General features: G+C 40.5%; 1 protein-coding gene across 10 annotated transcripts in view; it reads left to right on the forward strand.

Moving 5' to 3' along the window:
* The window catches only part of USP54 (ubiquitin specific peptidase 54), a 91665-nt gene extending 77191 nt beyond the window's left edge, over positions 1–14474 (forward strand). For 5 of the 10 annotated variants that reach the window (XM_079312737.1, XM_079312740.1, XM_079312741.1 and 2 more), the window contains 7 exons: positions 1937–2056; positions 3198–3390; positions 5600–7053; positions 9367–9485; positions 10594–10734; positions 12177–12363; positions 13070–14474. In XM_079312737.1, coding sequence (XP_079168863.1) covers positions 1937–2056; positions 3198–3390; positions 5600–7053; positions 9367–9485; positions 10594–10734; positions 12177–12363; positions 13070–13728 — 2873 coding nt within the window. In that variant the 3' untranslated portion in view covers positions 13729–14474. The remainder of the gene's footprint in view (positions 1–1936; positions 2057–3197; positions 3391–5599; positions 7054–9366; positions 9486–10593; positions 10735–12176; positions 12364–13069) is intronic. The other 5 variants (XM_079312742.1, XM_079312739.1, XR_013775158.1 and 2 more) reach the window with 5 other exon arrangements.
* The last annotated feature ends 397 nt before the right edge of the window (positions 14475–14871 follow it).

Genomic DNA, 14871 nt, shown 5'->3' on the forward strand with positions numbered 1-14871 from the left:
GTTTTGCTGTTCAAGGAGAGGAAGGAAAGGAGCAGCCCACAGCAGTGCCAGTTCTGGACACAATCCTAACTGTGTTCTGCAACCTACAACCCTGCCAGCTACTCAGCAGGCAGAATGACACTGTGCCAGTGGCAACTGAACAATATGTTCTCCATGAGAATGTCTGACTGGGAATCATTTGTATGATTTTTGCTGACCATCAGTTATCCTTTACAGTCCTACTATGGCCTGCTGGTAACCAGGTGAAAAATTCTGCTGTACGAGAGTAGATGGATATATTTTTCTATTGGTATAGGGTTTACTTTTGTGTCATAAATGCCATTGATTTAAAAATTGAAAAGTAAACCTCAATGCTCTGTTGAGCATGTTGTCTTCTCTGCTTCTCCTGCACGAAAGAAAATGGAATATTCTCTATTCTAATAGAATATTCTATTCTGTTAGTTGATGGAAGCAATGATTGCTTAACTTTTCTTTGTTAAAAAGAAAGTAAACTAGATTAATGGTTAATCAAAAAAGAGTTTAGTAGAATGTTTGAGTTCAGATGCATTGACTGTAGATCTAGGAAAGTCTTTGTTCTTTCAGGTCTTTCCCTACCCCAGTCAGAGATATAATAGCTTAACAGATTGCTGGAGTGCCTGGAGGGCTTGCTTGTATGCAGAGCTCCAGAACACTTGTGACTCATTTTCCCCTCAAGTAAACTGCTAAATTCATGCAAAGAGAGCTAACTTTAATATTCTGCCCTTGATTACAAGCCCCAGTTGCCTTGATTTTGAAACTGAAAGTGCTGCTTGATTAACATACTGCTCTAACAACTAATTTCTCTCTCCAGTACTAGCTTTTATTGCAGGTTCTTTGGGGTTTGTGGTAAAACAGTTTGTATTTACATCTGTGCACAAGGGTGTTGGGGAGAAGGTCAGGCCACAGCATGTGTTATGCAGACTGGGAGAATGTAATTTGTTGTTGGTTGATAAAGGTACTCACGTTCTCTACCTCAATGACAAGAGATGTTCCATTTAAAAGACCCACACCTAAACAGAGTAGAAGTCAAGTTTTATTTTCTGTTTTCCCTGCCTCATGTGAATGTTTACATTTTAGTGTATAATTTGCATAATGCCTAATAGGTAACACAAAATAGTTTGGGCATTTCTTCCTCTCAGATACTGATGGTATGATGCCAAGATGCAGTTTCTTTTTTGTCTCCAAAATTATTTATCTTTCTTTTCTCCAACACTGTTTTCTAAATTGTTACAAAAGGAATACTTGACAGTTGTCCCGTTTTTGTCAGCTTCTACCAGCTTGTTTTTCAAGTTGCAAGACTGTTGAATTTTTATTTTCTGTATGTTACTTTCAGCAGTTAAGTGTATGTACTAAACTCGTTTATAGAAGTATTTCATGCAGGCATTTATGTTCACTCTCAACTCCCAAGGTTTTATCCCCAGACATGTTAGGTGTATGTTTGTTTCCATTTTGAAGAAGAGACAGATGGATTTTGTCAGGAAACTTAACATACAATGAAAAAGCTCTAATCTGCTGTATTTCTTTTACTGATACATTTTGGTTTAGATTTGGTTCTGAATTTAGTTTAATTAATTCCTTCTTGACACAAATAATTTGAACTGACTCTGTTATACGTCTGTGCCATCTTTTATACCGATTTAAAATGTTGAAAATAGTAGGGTAAGCCAGTACAACTCTCAACTAAAGAAAATTTGAGGGAAAGAAACAGTTTCATGTTGTTTTACTGTGTGGATGTCAAGCATATCAGGGTGCTCAAGATGTACTTCCACTTAGGGAAGATTAGGTGGTGCAGTCAGGGATATGCACAGCCTCTGCAAGAATCCACATGTGGAAGGATTTGATGATCACAGATGGGATGAGGGTAAGTGAGGGTTCTGCAATGAATGAAACCAAAATGAAGGGTGCTGCCCATTTGCAGGGAGGAGTGATGGCTTTGAGAAGTCGATGCAGGAGGCAGACTCAATCTTTGAAGAGTCGCTGAATCAGGAGCAGAAGGGGGATTGTGCTGCAGCTTTGGCTCTCTGTAACGAAGCTATATGTAAGTAACCTTAACCGCCTGAGCTACTGCGCTTTGACTGTTTACTAATGCAGAGTAGGGTCTGAACCACTACATCTCATCAAGTCAGGTAGTAATATGGGGGTCCAGCTGCTCTTTAGCAACATGAAGATAGACAGAATTTTTTATTTTTATAAGCATTCCTATTTGGGGGTTTTAGTCCTATTCCTCTTCATCTGTTCTTTTCATGTTTACATTCATTTTGTTGTTCTCTCCAGTGCTAATCTAGTAACAGCACTGGGGTGCTGATGTGCCCTTTTTGGTGCTAACTGGTGTGCTTCAGCAAGCACCTGGTAGGTAGTTCCCCTTGCTACTCAGTCCTCGGTTTTCCCCAATTGTCAGGCGAAATTGCAAAGGCCATTAACCTCCCCCGTTTTTCATGGAGGGTGTAGCAAAGGAAGAAAATGGTAGCCCACTTTTTGAGTCTTCTGGATTAGCAGAACTGAACTATGCTGTACTTTAAATTTCATGACGAAAAAAGCATTAGGACATTTAAGTGCTTAAATGCATTGTGACCTTTGAGAATGTGTGCTGTGTGATTTCATTTTATTTTTGGTGTTTTTCCATTATGACTGGCTGGCTGTCTCACCCCATGCTCCCCTCTGTCTGTGTAGAATGGCTGCAGACAGGGTGAGTAGCTCGTGTGCTGTTTGCATTTAGAAATTGGCTTTTATGGACTGCAGAATAAAGGGTGCAGCATACAGCTGTCATGACAGCTCTATTAGCTTTCATTCCAGCAAGGAATCTCAAGTCCTAGCTGGGTATTCCTGCACACAAAGGGAGTCCCAGGTATGGAAGATGCAGGAGAACAGTACATGACAGAATGAAACATCATTGTAGTAGGGCTGGAAAGAGCCTGTGTGAAGGGATGAGAAATTGGTCCAAAACAAGGATATTGTTTTTATTTTATTTTGGTTTAGTTTCAATTAATGTGTTTGTACACCTGGCTAAGCTGAATGTGCATTAATGGAAACAGTAGCATCCTTGTGAATTCTTTTGTGGCAGTATTTGCATGGTCCATGGTTTTTGTTCCTGCTGCATCTTTTTTCTTTTTTTTTTTTTCTTTTTCAATTTTATTCCTTTTTTCTGTTTGTTTTCCGCTATGTTTTCTTTTGCATTTTAGCTAAACTAAGACTTGCCATGCATGATGCCAGCGCTAGCACTCACAGCAGAGCCCTAGTCGATAAGAAGCTGCAAATCAGTATCCGAAAAGCCCGGAGCCTCCAGGATCGCATGCAGCACCACCAGCCACCGCAGCCGCTGCCTCCGCCAGCCTGCCTCCCACCACAGGGCGGCACCATGGCCCAGCCTGCAAGGTAGAGCGAGTGCCTCGCCCAGCACGGACCTGGGCTGCCTTGTGAGCAGCGCAGGCTGCAACGCAACAGCAAACTGTCTATTCCCCAGAGAGTCCAAGTCCTACTGTGTTACATCTCTTCTTCTCTAGGTTAAATCCTCTTATAAAACAACTACCCTGTTTTCTCCCTCCCCACCACCCTTTCTCCCAGTCTTTATAGAATAGTCCAGTGTGCACATGTTCAAAATGTGATCTGTGACAGAGAATTGTAGCAGTCAGTGCCTGGCAGCATTGATGTCTCATGCACCAAGGGAAAAAATACAATAGACAATAATTGGCTAAAAAAAGTGGGGATACATTAGGATGAAATGTGACTGTTTATAATCGGGAGCAGTTTCAGGACTCAGTAAAATACTGTACTACAGTCAAAATTTTGCTGTAGTTATTTTTATGTTGGGAACATCAACCAGTGTGTTTAGTGCTCGTAGTTTGAAATCTGTCAGGTACACTGATCCTTTCTTTCTAGTCCACTTCTCTAGTGGTGCACTGGTACAACTCTTGAATCCAGATCCTGATCCTGTCACCTTGACTCCATCATTCTTCATTTTCTTTCTGTGCTTCCCAGCATCCTGTAGCCTGGCTTACCAGCCCTCCTCAGTGTCTCTTCATGATTCTTTCTTCCATACTGACTTTGAACTACAGCATAATTAACTCTGCTATAACTGATCCTTTCTTCCTACCCTCTTTAGCATGCAGCTTAATCCTCCTTTCTTCCCATGCCATTCCCTCCTAGCACTAGACCATCCCTATCCAATTCCTAGGCTATTTCTTGAACTGTTACTTTTTTTCCCCATCTCTCCTTTCTTACATGTTGTATTACCAAAAGCTTAGATAAAATCTTGGATGAGAATCCTTTTTCTGTTCCTTTCTGTTAAAAGCTGGGTACAGCTATATACAAACCCAGTTAATTTGCACACCTGCCAGGCTGTAGTTCATAACGTTCTTTTCTTTTCCTGCAGTACCTGAATTACATGTAATGAAAGCTGATCTTGTTGTCAATCAGAGGTCCATTATATTCTCTCTTACAGGAGAAATGCAGAGCTCAAATTAGGCATTTTGGCAGGTTCTAAGAAAATGAAAGGCACTTTTTTAACTAGTTTTGCTAATGCTAAACTCACTCACTGCTGCTCTGTGAAAAGAGCTTTACTTTTGCTAAAAGTTATATCCAACTGAATGTTAGAATTTCAGTCAAAGAAAAACAAACCCTTTTCATAGCCAGAGTTCTGTACTCCAGCTTTGATTTATATAACGTAGACAGTACAAAGTTTGCATTTCCTCACAATATTCTACTGCTACATGCGTTGACTAGGTCTTCATGATAACTTTCATTCCATGCATCTCAAGGAGGAAACAAAGCAGTGATTTTACATTTGCCTTAAGTTTTCTGCTGGAGATGATGCAGCCTGTCATTTTCTCAAACATGTTTGTTCTGTCTGTATATTGAAATGATAACTAAATGAAGAAAAATGCCAGGGACATGTATGACATGTATGAATTCAACTGTCTTGCATTGGTAGTTAAAACAATGAACATTATTTTCTAGAAGTATGCTTAGGGTGCACATTATTGCAGAATTATAGTTAAGTATTTAGCTTCAACTTAAATTAACGTTTTGGATAAATATCTCAAAAGATGAGAATATAAAGATGATATAAGAAAAATTTCAACCTGTTCTTCCATTCGTCAAGTCATTCTTCATGAAGTTGCCTGGAGAGAGAGGACCTTATGGAAATACTGTCAGTTCATGATCAGATCACAAACATGTCCAAATTATTTTAAAATATACCTAAGATGTTACTGTTGAAAACAGTTACTTTGTTTTATTTTATATAAATGCTATTCTTACTCTTCTTATAGTTATCCCTTCTCACATACTTAGTGTACTGGTTGAAATGCTTCTGGTGCTGTACATGAATACTTCATGTAGAGACTACTGGTAGCAAAATACTCTTAAAATTTTGAAATGTATTCAGTTAGATTGTTAGAGTAGGAAAACCAAGTTAGAAGCAAAGGACTAGAATGAATGTGTCTAGTGAATTAATGCAAAGTCTTCTTGAGAATACAGTGAGCAAAGTGTGTTGAGCTGTATGTCACCTAGTGCAAGGTCTGTACCCTAGGAATAAACGTAAGCAATGACTACTGCTAATCATTTACTCTTCTGTGTGTTTTAGTGAACAGACTGGCCCGCTCCAAGTACTGCTGAGCCAGGAGGTACCACTGGAACCCAACAAAGAAGTGGAATTTGGGTCCAGTTCTTTCTTCCACCCACCTGCTTCCTGCCATGAATTGCACTCATCATTATATCCAGAGTCTTCCTCCTTGCCCCCTTCTGAAAGCAATCCATCCAACAGGATCTCTCCAAACTTCCAGTCTGCTTCTGCTGATTTCCATGATCAAGTTCCCTCTTTTCCCTATAGGCAAGGGTTGGCAGAGAGGTCTGCAAGAACTGAGAATGATGCCCACAAGAGTGGGGAATTTGCTGACACGACAGCTACAGGGCTAAAAGACTGTAGGGATTGCTGCAGTAGCAGCAAGTTAGAAGAGGTTCATAACATAATGCCTGTTCTCACACCTCAGTACCAATCCAAGACTAACACAATAAACTCTGGGTCTTTGCCTGCACTGTTTCCCTGTCCACATCCACCACAAGCAGCATCTCCTGAAAAGGACAGCCAGCACAGTCCTTGTTCCAAACTTGCAAGCTCTCCAATGTGGCCCAGCGTTGATCATTTAGGGGCCTATCATGCCATGACCCCTGCAACTTCATCCCCTACACAGCAGTGCTCCTCGGATCCTTTGCAGAAAAATCAGTACTACAGAGCAAACAGCCAGGAGATTTTATTACCCTCACAGGGTGAATATGGCACAGCAGACGGTTGTAAATCTGAGGCTTTTAGTACAAAGGGACATGTTCGCTCCTTGGCAGAGCAGTTTCAGAAAATGCATGCAGTCTCCCAGAGAAAAGGTACTCATGAAAAAGACTGGATTACTGCAGTGTGTCAGGATGAGAAGTCTCCAAAGTTAACACAAAAATCTTTCATCAACCATTCATCTTCTGGTTACAGACAGCTAATCCATCAAAACCAAGAAAACAAAAATCAGTCTTCTGAAAAATTACACTCAACTATGGATATTAGGGACGGGGTAGTTTCTTTGAAGGGTTTTAGTGCCCAACATGTTGCTTCTATGAGTTTTTGTTCTCACAGTGAAGAACTGTGTAGAAGAGGTGGACAGAATATAGCAGACCCTGTACCCTACGTGGAAAGGCACTGTCATGATGGAGGAATGAAAGAGGTGGATGATGGAGCTGCTAGTAGCACGGTTGCCTCTATGCCTGTGGACCATTGGGTGAATAATGTTAGTAGGTATTACAGTTCCCAGAAGGCTAATAAGAATACTGAATGGCTTCCTGTACCTGGGAGGAGTCCACTCCTTTCTGATCAGAGAGCAGTTGGAGATGACTTGAGCAGGATCCCAGTACACCTGCATCCACAGTGGAATCAAGATACAGAGCAGGAGCTCTCAGAACTGGAATCCCTCTATCAGACTAGTCTGCAGGCATCTCAGGACTCTAGGCCTTTCTTGGGAAGACAGGACAGTGCTAGGTATCCATTTAACCAATCAGGTAAGAATGATGCAGTTGTTTTTTCTTGGTTGACCTGCCTATGTACTCCTGTGTAGGTGAAGATGCATTTTCCAGTCGATTTAATTGAATGGGTATTAATTTGTGCACAGATGCAGAAAAATTCAGGTTGCAGACTCTGGAAACATTCCAGCTAACTAGAGAAAGCAGTGTGATAGCACTACCTGGGGGGGCTGCAGAGTAGCTGTTGATCATGGCAAACATCTGTTAAGAGTAACATAGAAATAATTGATCCTGTTTTCAAGTAGGGAGCTAGCTGTTTATGTCAGGGTAATGAATTTTGCTGTTTGAAAGTCCTACATCTCCTCTGGAATTCATTAAATATTTTCTATGCCTGATGTTAATGTTCTCCACATTGGTGAATTTTAACTGATTGTATTGTAGTTGAGAATTTGGTCAGGATTTGGTTGAGGGAAATAACTTTTGAAAGTTTATCAAGATCTAAAAGTTGAACCTGTGTTATGCTAAGGACTGCTTACTTTGAGTTCTGGAAGATTACTTGTGAAAGCAGCACTGAGGGTACATGAGGATCCATGAGACCTTGTGGGTTAGTTGGTGCTGAAAGAAAATGAACAGATTCCATCAGTGAGGACAGTCAGCTGTTGCTGGAGACATTCAATTAGTCTGATGACAGCAGTCTGATTCCACTTAAGCTGATCTAGTCTCCTGCCTGAGATAGGGCAAACTTGCTTCTCTGCTTCCCAAGTGAAGCAAATTTCTTTATAATCTATGTCATAGCATTAAAGCTATAAATTTTCTGGTTAAATACAAGACAGCCCAAAATTGGATGGGTTACCAAAGTCACAGTAATAGAGCTGTACACATAATATATATATCGCAGTGCATACATAAGACAGGTTTTCCCCTGCCCTGCACCCATGGAGGTGGAGCCTCCATCATTCCTGACAATGTCAGATCTGGCTGTGACTAGAGTGAGTACTGCAGTAAAGTCTTGAACAGGTTTTTGTTCAACACCTTGAATTTTCTCTGGAACTCTTGTGTCTTGCAGTCCACTCACAGACCAGTTGAGATATCAAAATATGACTGTTTCCCATTTATTTCCTTTTGGTTTACTTCCAGAGTTAGGCAGGATCTAACTTCACAACTTTGCAGATACTGTCTTGCATGGGCTTGAATCAGAAGTTCTTACATGTTCCTACTGAGACTGATTTTGAAAGTTCTTTCTGGAAATCCACCAGCATAAAGCCCAGTTGCTTTAGTGGTACCTGGAGTTTGAGTTCTGTCGTCAAATGACCCAGTTCTTATGCTGACTTTTCTTGCATATTTTCCCACCACATATATGGTATAAGATATGGATATTCTTCTAAAGTGAGGTTTGTATTTGAGATCTTCTGGTTTGCTGTAACTTTTTCTTCCTAAGTTCTGCAAATTCTGTATAAAACTGAAAAGTTCAAACCAGTGCATCTACTGTGATGAACTGGATGAAAATCACCTGAGTTAGGTCTAGGACTGCTCTTCTTTCTTGTAACTTGGATTACCTATTAATTTTCAAATGGTGTTGAATGTTTGACCTGTATTAACTGGTTTTGTCAGACCTTTGCGTTCAGAATCATGGTGAAAAGGCCTGTTTGATTAAAGGGGCTTTACAGCATGGTTAAAGCCAAGACTTGCTTCTTCAAATGCAACCACCTCAATGCAGAAAAGGTGTTGTTACCAGCATATCACCTTTCTTCCTTTATAGAGGAACTCCATGGGACTGGTTTAATTAGGTCATTGATCTGTCTATTCCATGAGAAATTTTAGAATTGTAACTGGTTGATGAGGATTGCACTGAAGTGAATTAATTGTAGCAATCCTCATTAAAAATAACACCTTTAACTATTTAACCAGCACAACAAATGACTGAGAAACTGTAGCATTGAATGAGAAGGAGCAGGTGAATGTGTGGGGAACCTGAGACTGACTTATTTATCCCAAGTAACTTGAGGTAACTTCCTTCTGGGACCTAATTTTCTGTCTTTTTGGGCCCTCTAAATAATCTCATCTCTGTATCAGGCAAATCTTGGTGTGCAGTTAAATAATTTAAATCTTAAATAGTTCAATTAACTGCTCCCCTGAGGCCTGCAGACAAGCCAGGGACATAGGCATAGTACCCCGATAGACTGTCTCCCCTTGAAATGTTGGGTGTTAGCTGATGTATTTGTGTTCCAAGGATCTGTGACTTGTTGTGTGTGTATAGTCCCTCTGTCTTTGCTGGAGTCAGACCTAAGGTAGTTAGAAATGTGCCATAATATGCAATCAGGTGTTGAATTTAATTAGTATTTTCCTTCCCAGTCTCTGTGAACCTGAGTGTGAGGAAGCTGCCTGCTACAGCTGGCATGGGTCTGTCGAAAACCCCAACAGCGGAGATCGAGCACAGTCTGTGTGGATCCACTGTCTCTTCTGTCTCCAAGGTGACATTTTGGTACTTGAGATGTACTGGAGGGGGAAGGGCTCATCCTGTGAAATACAGTACATTATGAAAAAGATACTGGGGTCATTGGTAGGAATGTTAGAAAGCATTTTAAGTGCATTCTCGCTCAGGATTAACTGGCTAAAATATGAGTGACTCACGCTACTTGCAGCTTGCATGCAGTCAAATGATCAAAGTTCTGGCTTGGAGGAACACGTTCCTGAAAACATTAAGATCTAGTCTCTTTGAACTTAGTGACGTGAATTCTCTTGCATCACAAGTGATGATAACTGCTTTTTAGTTTTGCCACTTGCAGGGCCCTGCACAAGCTTTTTTTTTTTTTTTTTTTTTTTCACTGTGTCACCAAATTTTTTAAAGTAGGTGATAATTTGGCTACAGTTGGTAGTTAGTCACCTCAGAGTGGGAGGAGATTCTTTTTCATTTTTCCTGGGAAGAAACAGTTTAAATAACTTGCAGTTACATATCACTGCTTGTATATAAAGGCATTAAAGTATTTTCAAGGGTAAATGACATTTCCTGTAGTATTTCTGTATTTGTTAAAGGGAGCTCAAAGTCTGTTCCTTTATAGAGCAAAAGAAAGAAAAGATGGAGTAGATGTTCCCTTGCTACCATAAGATTAACAAACTTCCAGCATTAATCAAATAATCCTAGTTTTTTTTTTTGGTTATGAGAAGACTGTAGTACTTTGTCACAAGATGACTGTCAGCTGCAGCCATGATTATCTGCCCAGGGACAGTGATGCCTCTAGCAGCAGTCAGTCCTCTAGGTAGACTCATCCCACTAAAGGCATTTTGTCCTGGCTTTAGATATTTATGAAAGAACATACCTCGTTTAGACAAATCAATATGTGTATATTTACTAAGGGAAGAAAGACTATAAGGAGTAATATTTTAAATCAGGAGATCCAAACAGACCCATTTATCTCAAGTTTTCAGAGTTGTTTCCTAATTAAGGATTTCAGGAAAGAAATTGAAATATACATCATTGAAGTATGCTCCATTCTATTTCTATTCAGCTGTTACCTATAATTATTGTGCAAAATTGATATTATGAAAAGCCTTGTCTGAAATGTGTGATATTGTCTGCAGGTCACATATACCGGAGAACATAGCAGGGAACCAGAAGAGGAGGAAATATACAGTGCAGAGAATTTCCGTCGCATTGCTCGCAGTCTCAGTGGGACAGTTATCTCAAACAGAGAAGAGACCTTGGTCTCTTCTCACAGTTTTGTAAGTAGAATGATGTGCAGCTTTCCAAAGATACACCTGTATGTAGGGTTGCTCTTTTCTCTGTCTGCATTTAGTAGTTAGCAAACAAGACAGAAGACAACCCAGTAATAAGCCATGATAAAAGCCTGTCTTTTTTGTTCTGTCTTTGGGAGAAGAACGAACTTTCATGTAAGTAGCAAAGCAATCTTCTTCAGGTGTCATTGCAGAGTAGTGGCTGCTGCAGCTGGTAGGCATGTCAGCTAACATTACTTGCCAGTACGCAGAAACAACCATGAAAGTATAACTATTCTTTTCAATAGTATCTTCATACATGTGTAATTTCAAAAAAACCCACCAGTGCCAATATGAAAATTTTTGCTCTTTTGGGAGTTTATTAAGCAAGTAGCATTTTTAGAGAGTAGAAGTAAACATTAATGGGGAGGCAGTTTAATATTGGATGCAGATATATACAGAAAATAACTAAAAGTAAGGGGATTGATGTTTCCTTTGTCCTCTCTGTTATATAGTCTTAGATGCAATTTAAAAGTGTCAGTAACAGAGTATTTAGCAATGTATCTAGATGTCAAGTTTTGACTTGGATTGAATTTTTTGCAAACTCTGCTTAAGTTTTTATTTGAAAGCAGCAGGTATTGAAGAGTCTCAGTTGCAAAATCAGTTGTTTAGACAAGTTGCACCTCTCTGCTGTGTACCATAAACTAAGTATATGTCGACTTTGAAGAGTTTGCTCCTCAGTGTGCTTAATTAAGGGCCCTGACATACCTGGAAATGCTGGCAGAAGCAGTTAAAAACCTCTAGCTGTCCAAGACCCACTCTTTCTACTAAGGTTCCTATCCCCACAACACAAGCAGCCAATAGGATGGTTGTCTGTTACTACTCTTCAAGTAAGGTCCTGTGCTCAAGTCTGTGATGGTTTGTTGTTGTGCCATTCAGCCATCCCTGCTTTTTGGAGTAGGTATCTCCTAATAGAGGGAAATGATACAGTACAGGTAAATACTTTAGCTGTGACAGGTAAATCTGTTCACAGTCTGGAATCAGAGCTTTCAGTAAAGCCTGGTAGAAAATAGAAAGGAAGAATTAGCACTACTCTGTTTCATGGCTTGTGTGGTATACTGATACATTTCTGATACTGATTGGCCTGACATTGTTTTGCGTATTTAGTTTGTCAGCCAAATCTCCAGGAGTGGTTTGTGGGTTTTTTTTGCTTTTTCTTTTTGGTATAATTCCAGTCTAATGATCCTAAGTAGCCCACCACTTCAGTAAGAGCCTTACTGGATTGATGCAATTTTTATTTGTCTGTCTTTTTCACATACAGATGCATGTTTTTGTTCCAGTGACTCATCCCTTTCTTCCTTGGATCAACACCACCTTTGCTTGTTTCAACCCAACTCTGTGTTTACTCATCATTTTATGTTCTGTTCTTCTCCTTTCTCATTTTATAAAAGGAAGCACCAAATACGAGGAAAATGCCAGTGGACACCAGCCACCGTTCTTCCAGCTTCACTTCCCTTCCTTTCCCCCATGATCCTCCTGTATTTCCCTTTGATCCCCAGCACAACCCAAACCAGGTGCAGCACCCACCCCATGATGTACTGATGCCCAGCATGGTGGGCAAGGCACGTAAACTGTCAGGTAATAATCACAGGACTTTTCATCCTTCTTTGTGATCAGAAATACTGCTCAAGTACAGCTCCTCAGTTCTTGTCTCTCATAATGGAGTTTCACCATCTGCCTGAAGTCCTCCAGAAATCTGGAAGGACAAATCAAGTTTCTTCCTCTATACCCTTTGGAATTTTTCTGTGATTCTGTGCTAAATATGCAAAACCAAAGCCAACCTTTATGGAAACATTATGATGGCTTTATATAAAATCATATCAATATTTTTGTGAGTTATTTTCTTTAATGTAAAAGTAGCGGTAAGACCCATCACCTTGTTGTTATGTATGAGAGTACTTCCCCAAGTTACTCATTCCCACAAATCACACGTGCCAGTAGAAATAACTGCTTCCTGCATGAGAATTATTTTCCTGTAACAGCATCAAAACCAGTTTCATCTGCCAGCCTTGGAATATTTTGTTGGGCTCCTCTATGATGAAACAAGGGGCTAGTAAAGAAGTCTGTGACAGCAGCTGCAGTAGGATAAGGAGAGAAAATGCAGTTAGGAAAATGAATGCTGGAGAAGGTACAGCTAGCTTTTACTCAGAATTGTATGTCAGCCAGTATCTGGATATACTAGTGATTTCATTGTTCTTCTGTCACCTGCTGGCCACAGCTGATAGTTCAGAGAGGATTAAACAAATTCTAACTAAGCAAAACTTTTTTTAAAAATTTATTTCAGGAGATCAGAAGAACATCATCCAGAAACTTCTGGTTGTGCCTGACAGGGGTGAAGCTTTCCAAGGTGAAGACTACCCAGGTGTGGCACTGAGCTATGGGAGTCTCCCTTGTGTACCCAAAGGCACCCTCTCCCAGGGGCAAAAGCCTCTTGTTAATTTGCGTTTAGGCGGTGGAGCACCAAGTGTCTCTGGCCGTTTGCTGAACACAAGTTTTCCTGCTGGGCAAACAGCCACATTTCCAGATAAACGAACAATGCTCTGGGGGAAACATGCTGGCCAGCCAGGCAAGAGTTTACAGGAAGGCTTCCTCCAGCAGCCTTCACAACATCACATGCATGAATCTCACGCCATCGGTTGCAGACTGCCAGCCAACACAGACTACAGCACTTTAAGAATACCACGTGAGCCTTCTTGGGATCCCGGGGCTTCTCAGGGTTGCCCTGTGCCCCCATCCTGTGTGAAGGCCCCGGGTCCAAGGAGAGTTGATATGCCTCCAGAGGAAGACTGGCGAGAGAGCAGCTACACCCCTCAGCCTGGCAGAAGGCGAATGCTGCCAGTGCACATGATGGATGGGACTTTTCCGTCTGCTTCCGAGGCACACCGGAATATGCTGCCTCGAGCAGCAGCAGCTACTGGCACCATGCAGAATAACGGCTGGTGAGATCCCATCCACTCCATGTGCCCCAGTACATACACCACTCTATGGACTGTGGTTGTTGCCAGAGTGTGGATTGCATGGAGACAGGAAACTCAATCGGTATTTGTGCCAGTTTTGTCTTAAAATGTAGCTATACGGTATGTGGAAACTAATTGCACTGTATTTCGTTTCTGACACTACTGAACTGCTGTCTGGATGGGGAATTTTAACTATTCTAGTCCTCTCTTGGCAAACAAGTGCTATAGGAATGGCTTACGGGTAAGTTCAGAAGTGTGCACACGTTTTGAAGGAAGATGGCAACTAACAAAACATTTTTAAGGACTCTTTTTCATGAAATGTAGCTTTGGTAAATTCTTCACAAAAAGAAACCAATCCTTTTGTTTTCTTCTCCTTCCTCTCACGTTTCCCTTCCTAGGGGAAAAAAACTGACCCACCTTCCATGTTCCAGTAAATCTGCACTTGGCAGGTGGCAGTAAAGCAAGCACAGTTTTCAATGTTCTGAGATTTCATGCAGAGATCACAGCTGTAGTTGCTGCAGAGGAAGTGACAAGGAGACCTTGTTCATCAGTAAACTCCAATTTTCTCCACTTCTTTAAGCAAACTAATGATGCTTCAAACAGAAAAGACTGTTAATGCTGCACGCTTAAGTACACCAATGTAAACACAGAATAAGTTTAACTATTTTAGTGTTAAGCATACTTGCTTTTGTAAGTATTTTTCAAATAAATCTAAGAAAATAGTTCTATTTACCTGTCTGTGTTTGAGCTTTCTTTTCTGTTTAGCATTACTTTTCAGTTGGCTGGAAACTTCTGATTGATTTTCTTATACAAGAGCAAACATGAGTAAGTTGTTTATTCTAGTTCATTAACAAAGTTTCTCTAATAAAAACTTAGATTTGAGGACATGCCTAATTTTGACTCAGGACTTGATGTGTTTCATTACTACTCAGCACTTAAATTTTTCCTCATAATGGAGAGTAATTAAGTGTCCTTCAAAAAGTATTTTGAGGCTGACTTCTTGTTTAAAGGAAAATTACTGCATCTATGCAGGATGGTAGTATATGCAGATACACAGAAAAATTATTAGAAATTTTTGGTGTGGTGATAAGTGTCATTTCAATCACACTTGCACTCCTCCTGCAGATGC

The sequence above is a fragment of the Erithacus rubecula genome (assembly GCF_903797595.1).
Source record: "Erithacus rubecula genome assembly, chromosome: 9".
In the NCBI taxonomy this organism is placed as follows: Eukaryota; Metazoa; Chordata; class Aves; order Passeriformes; family Muscicapidae; genus Erithacus; species Erithacus rubecula.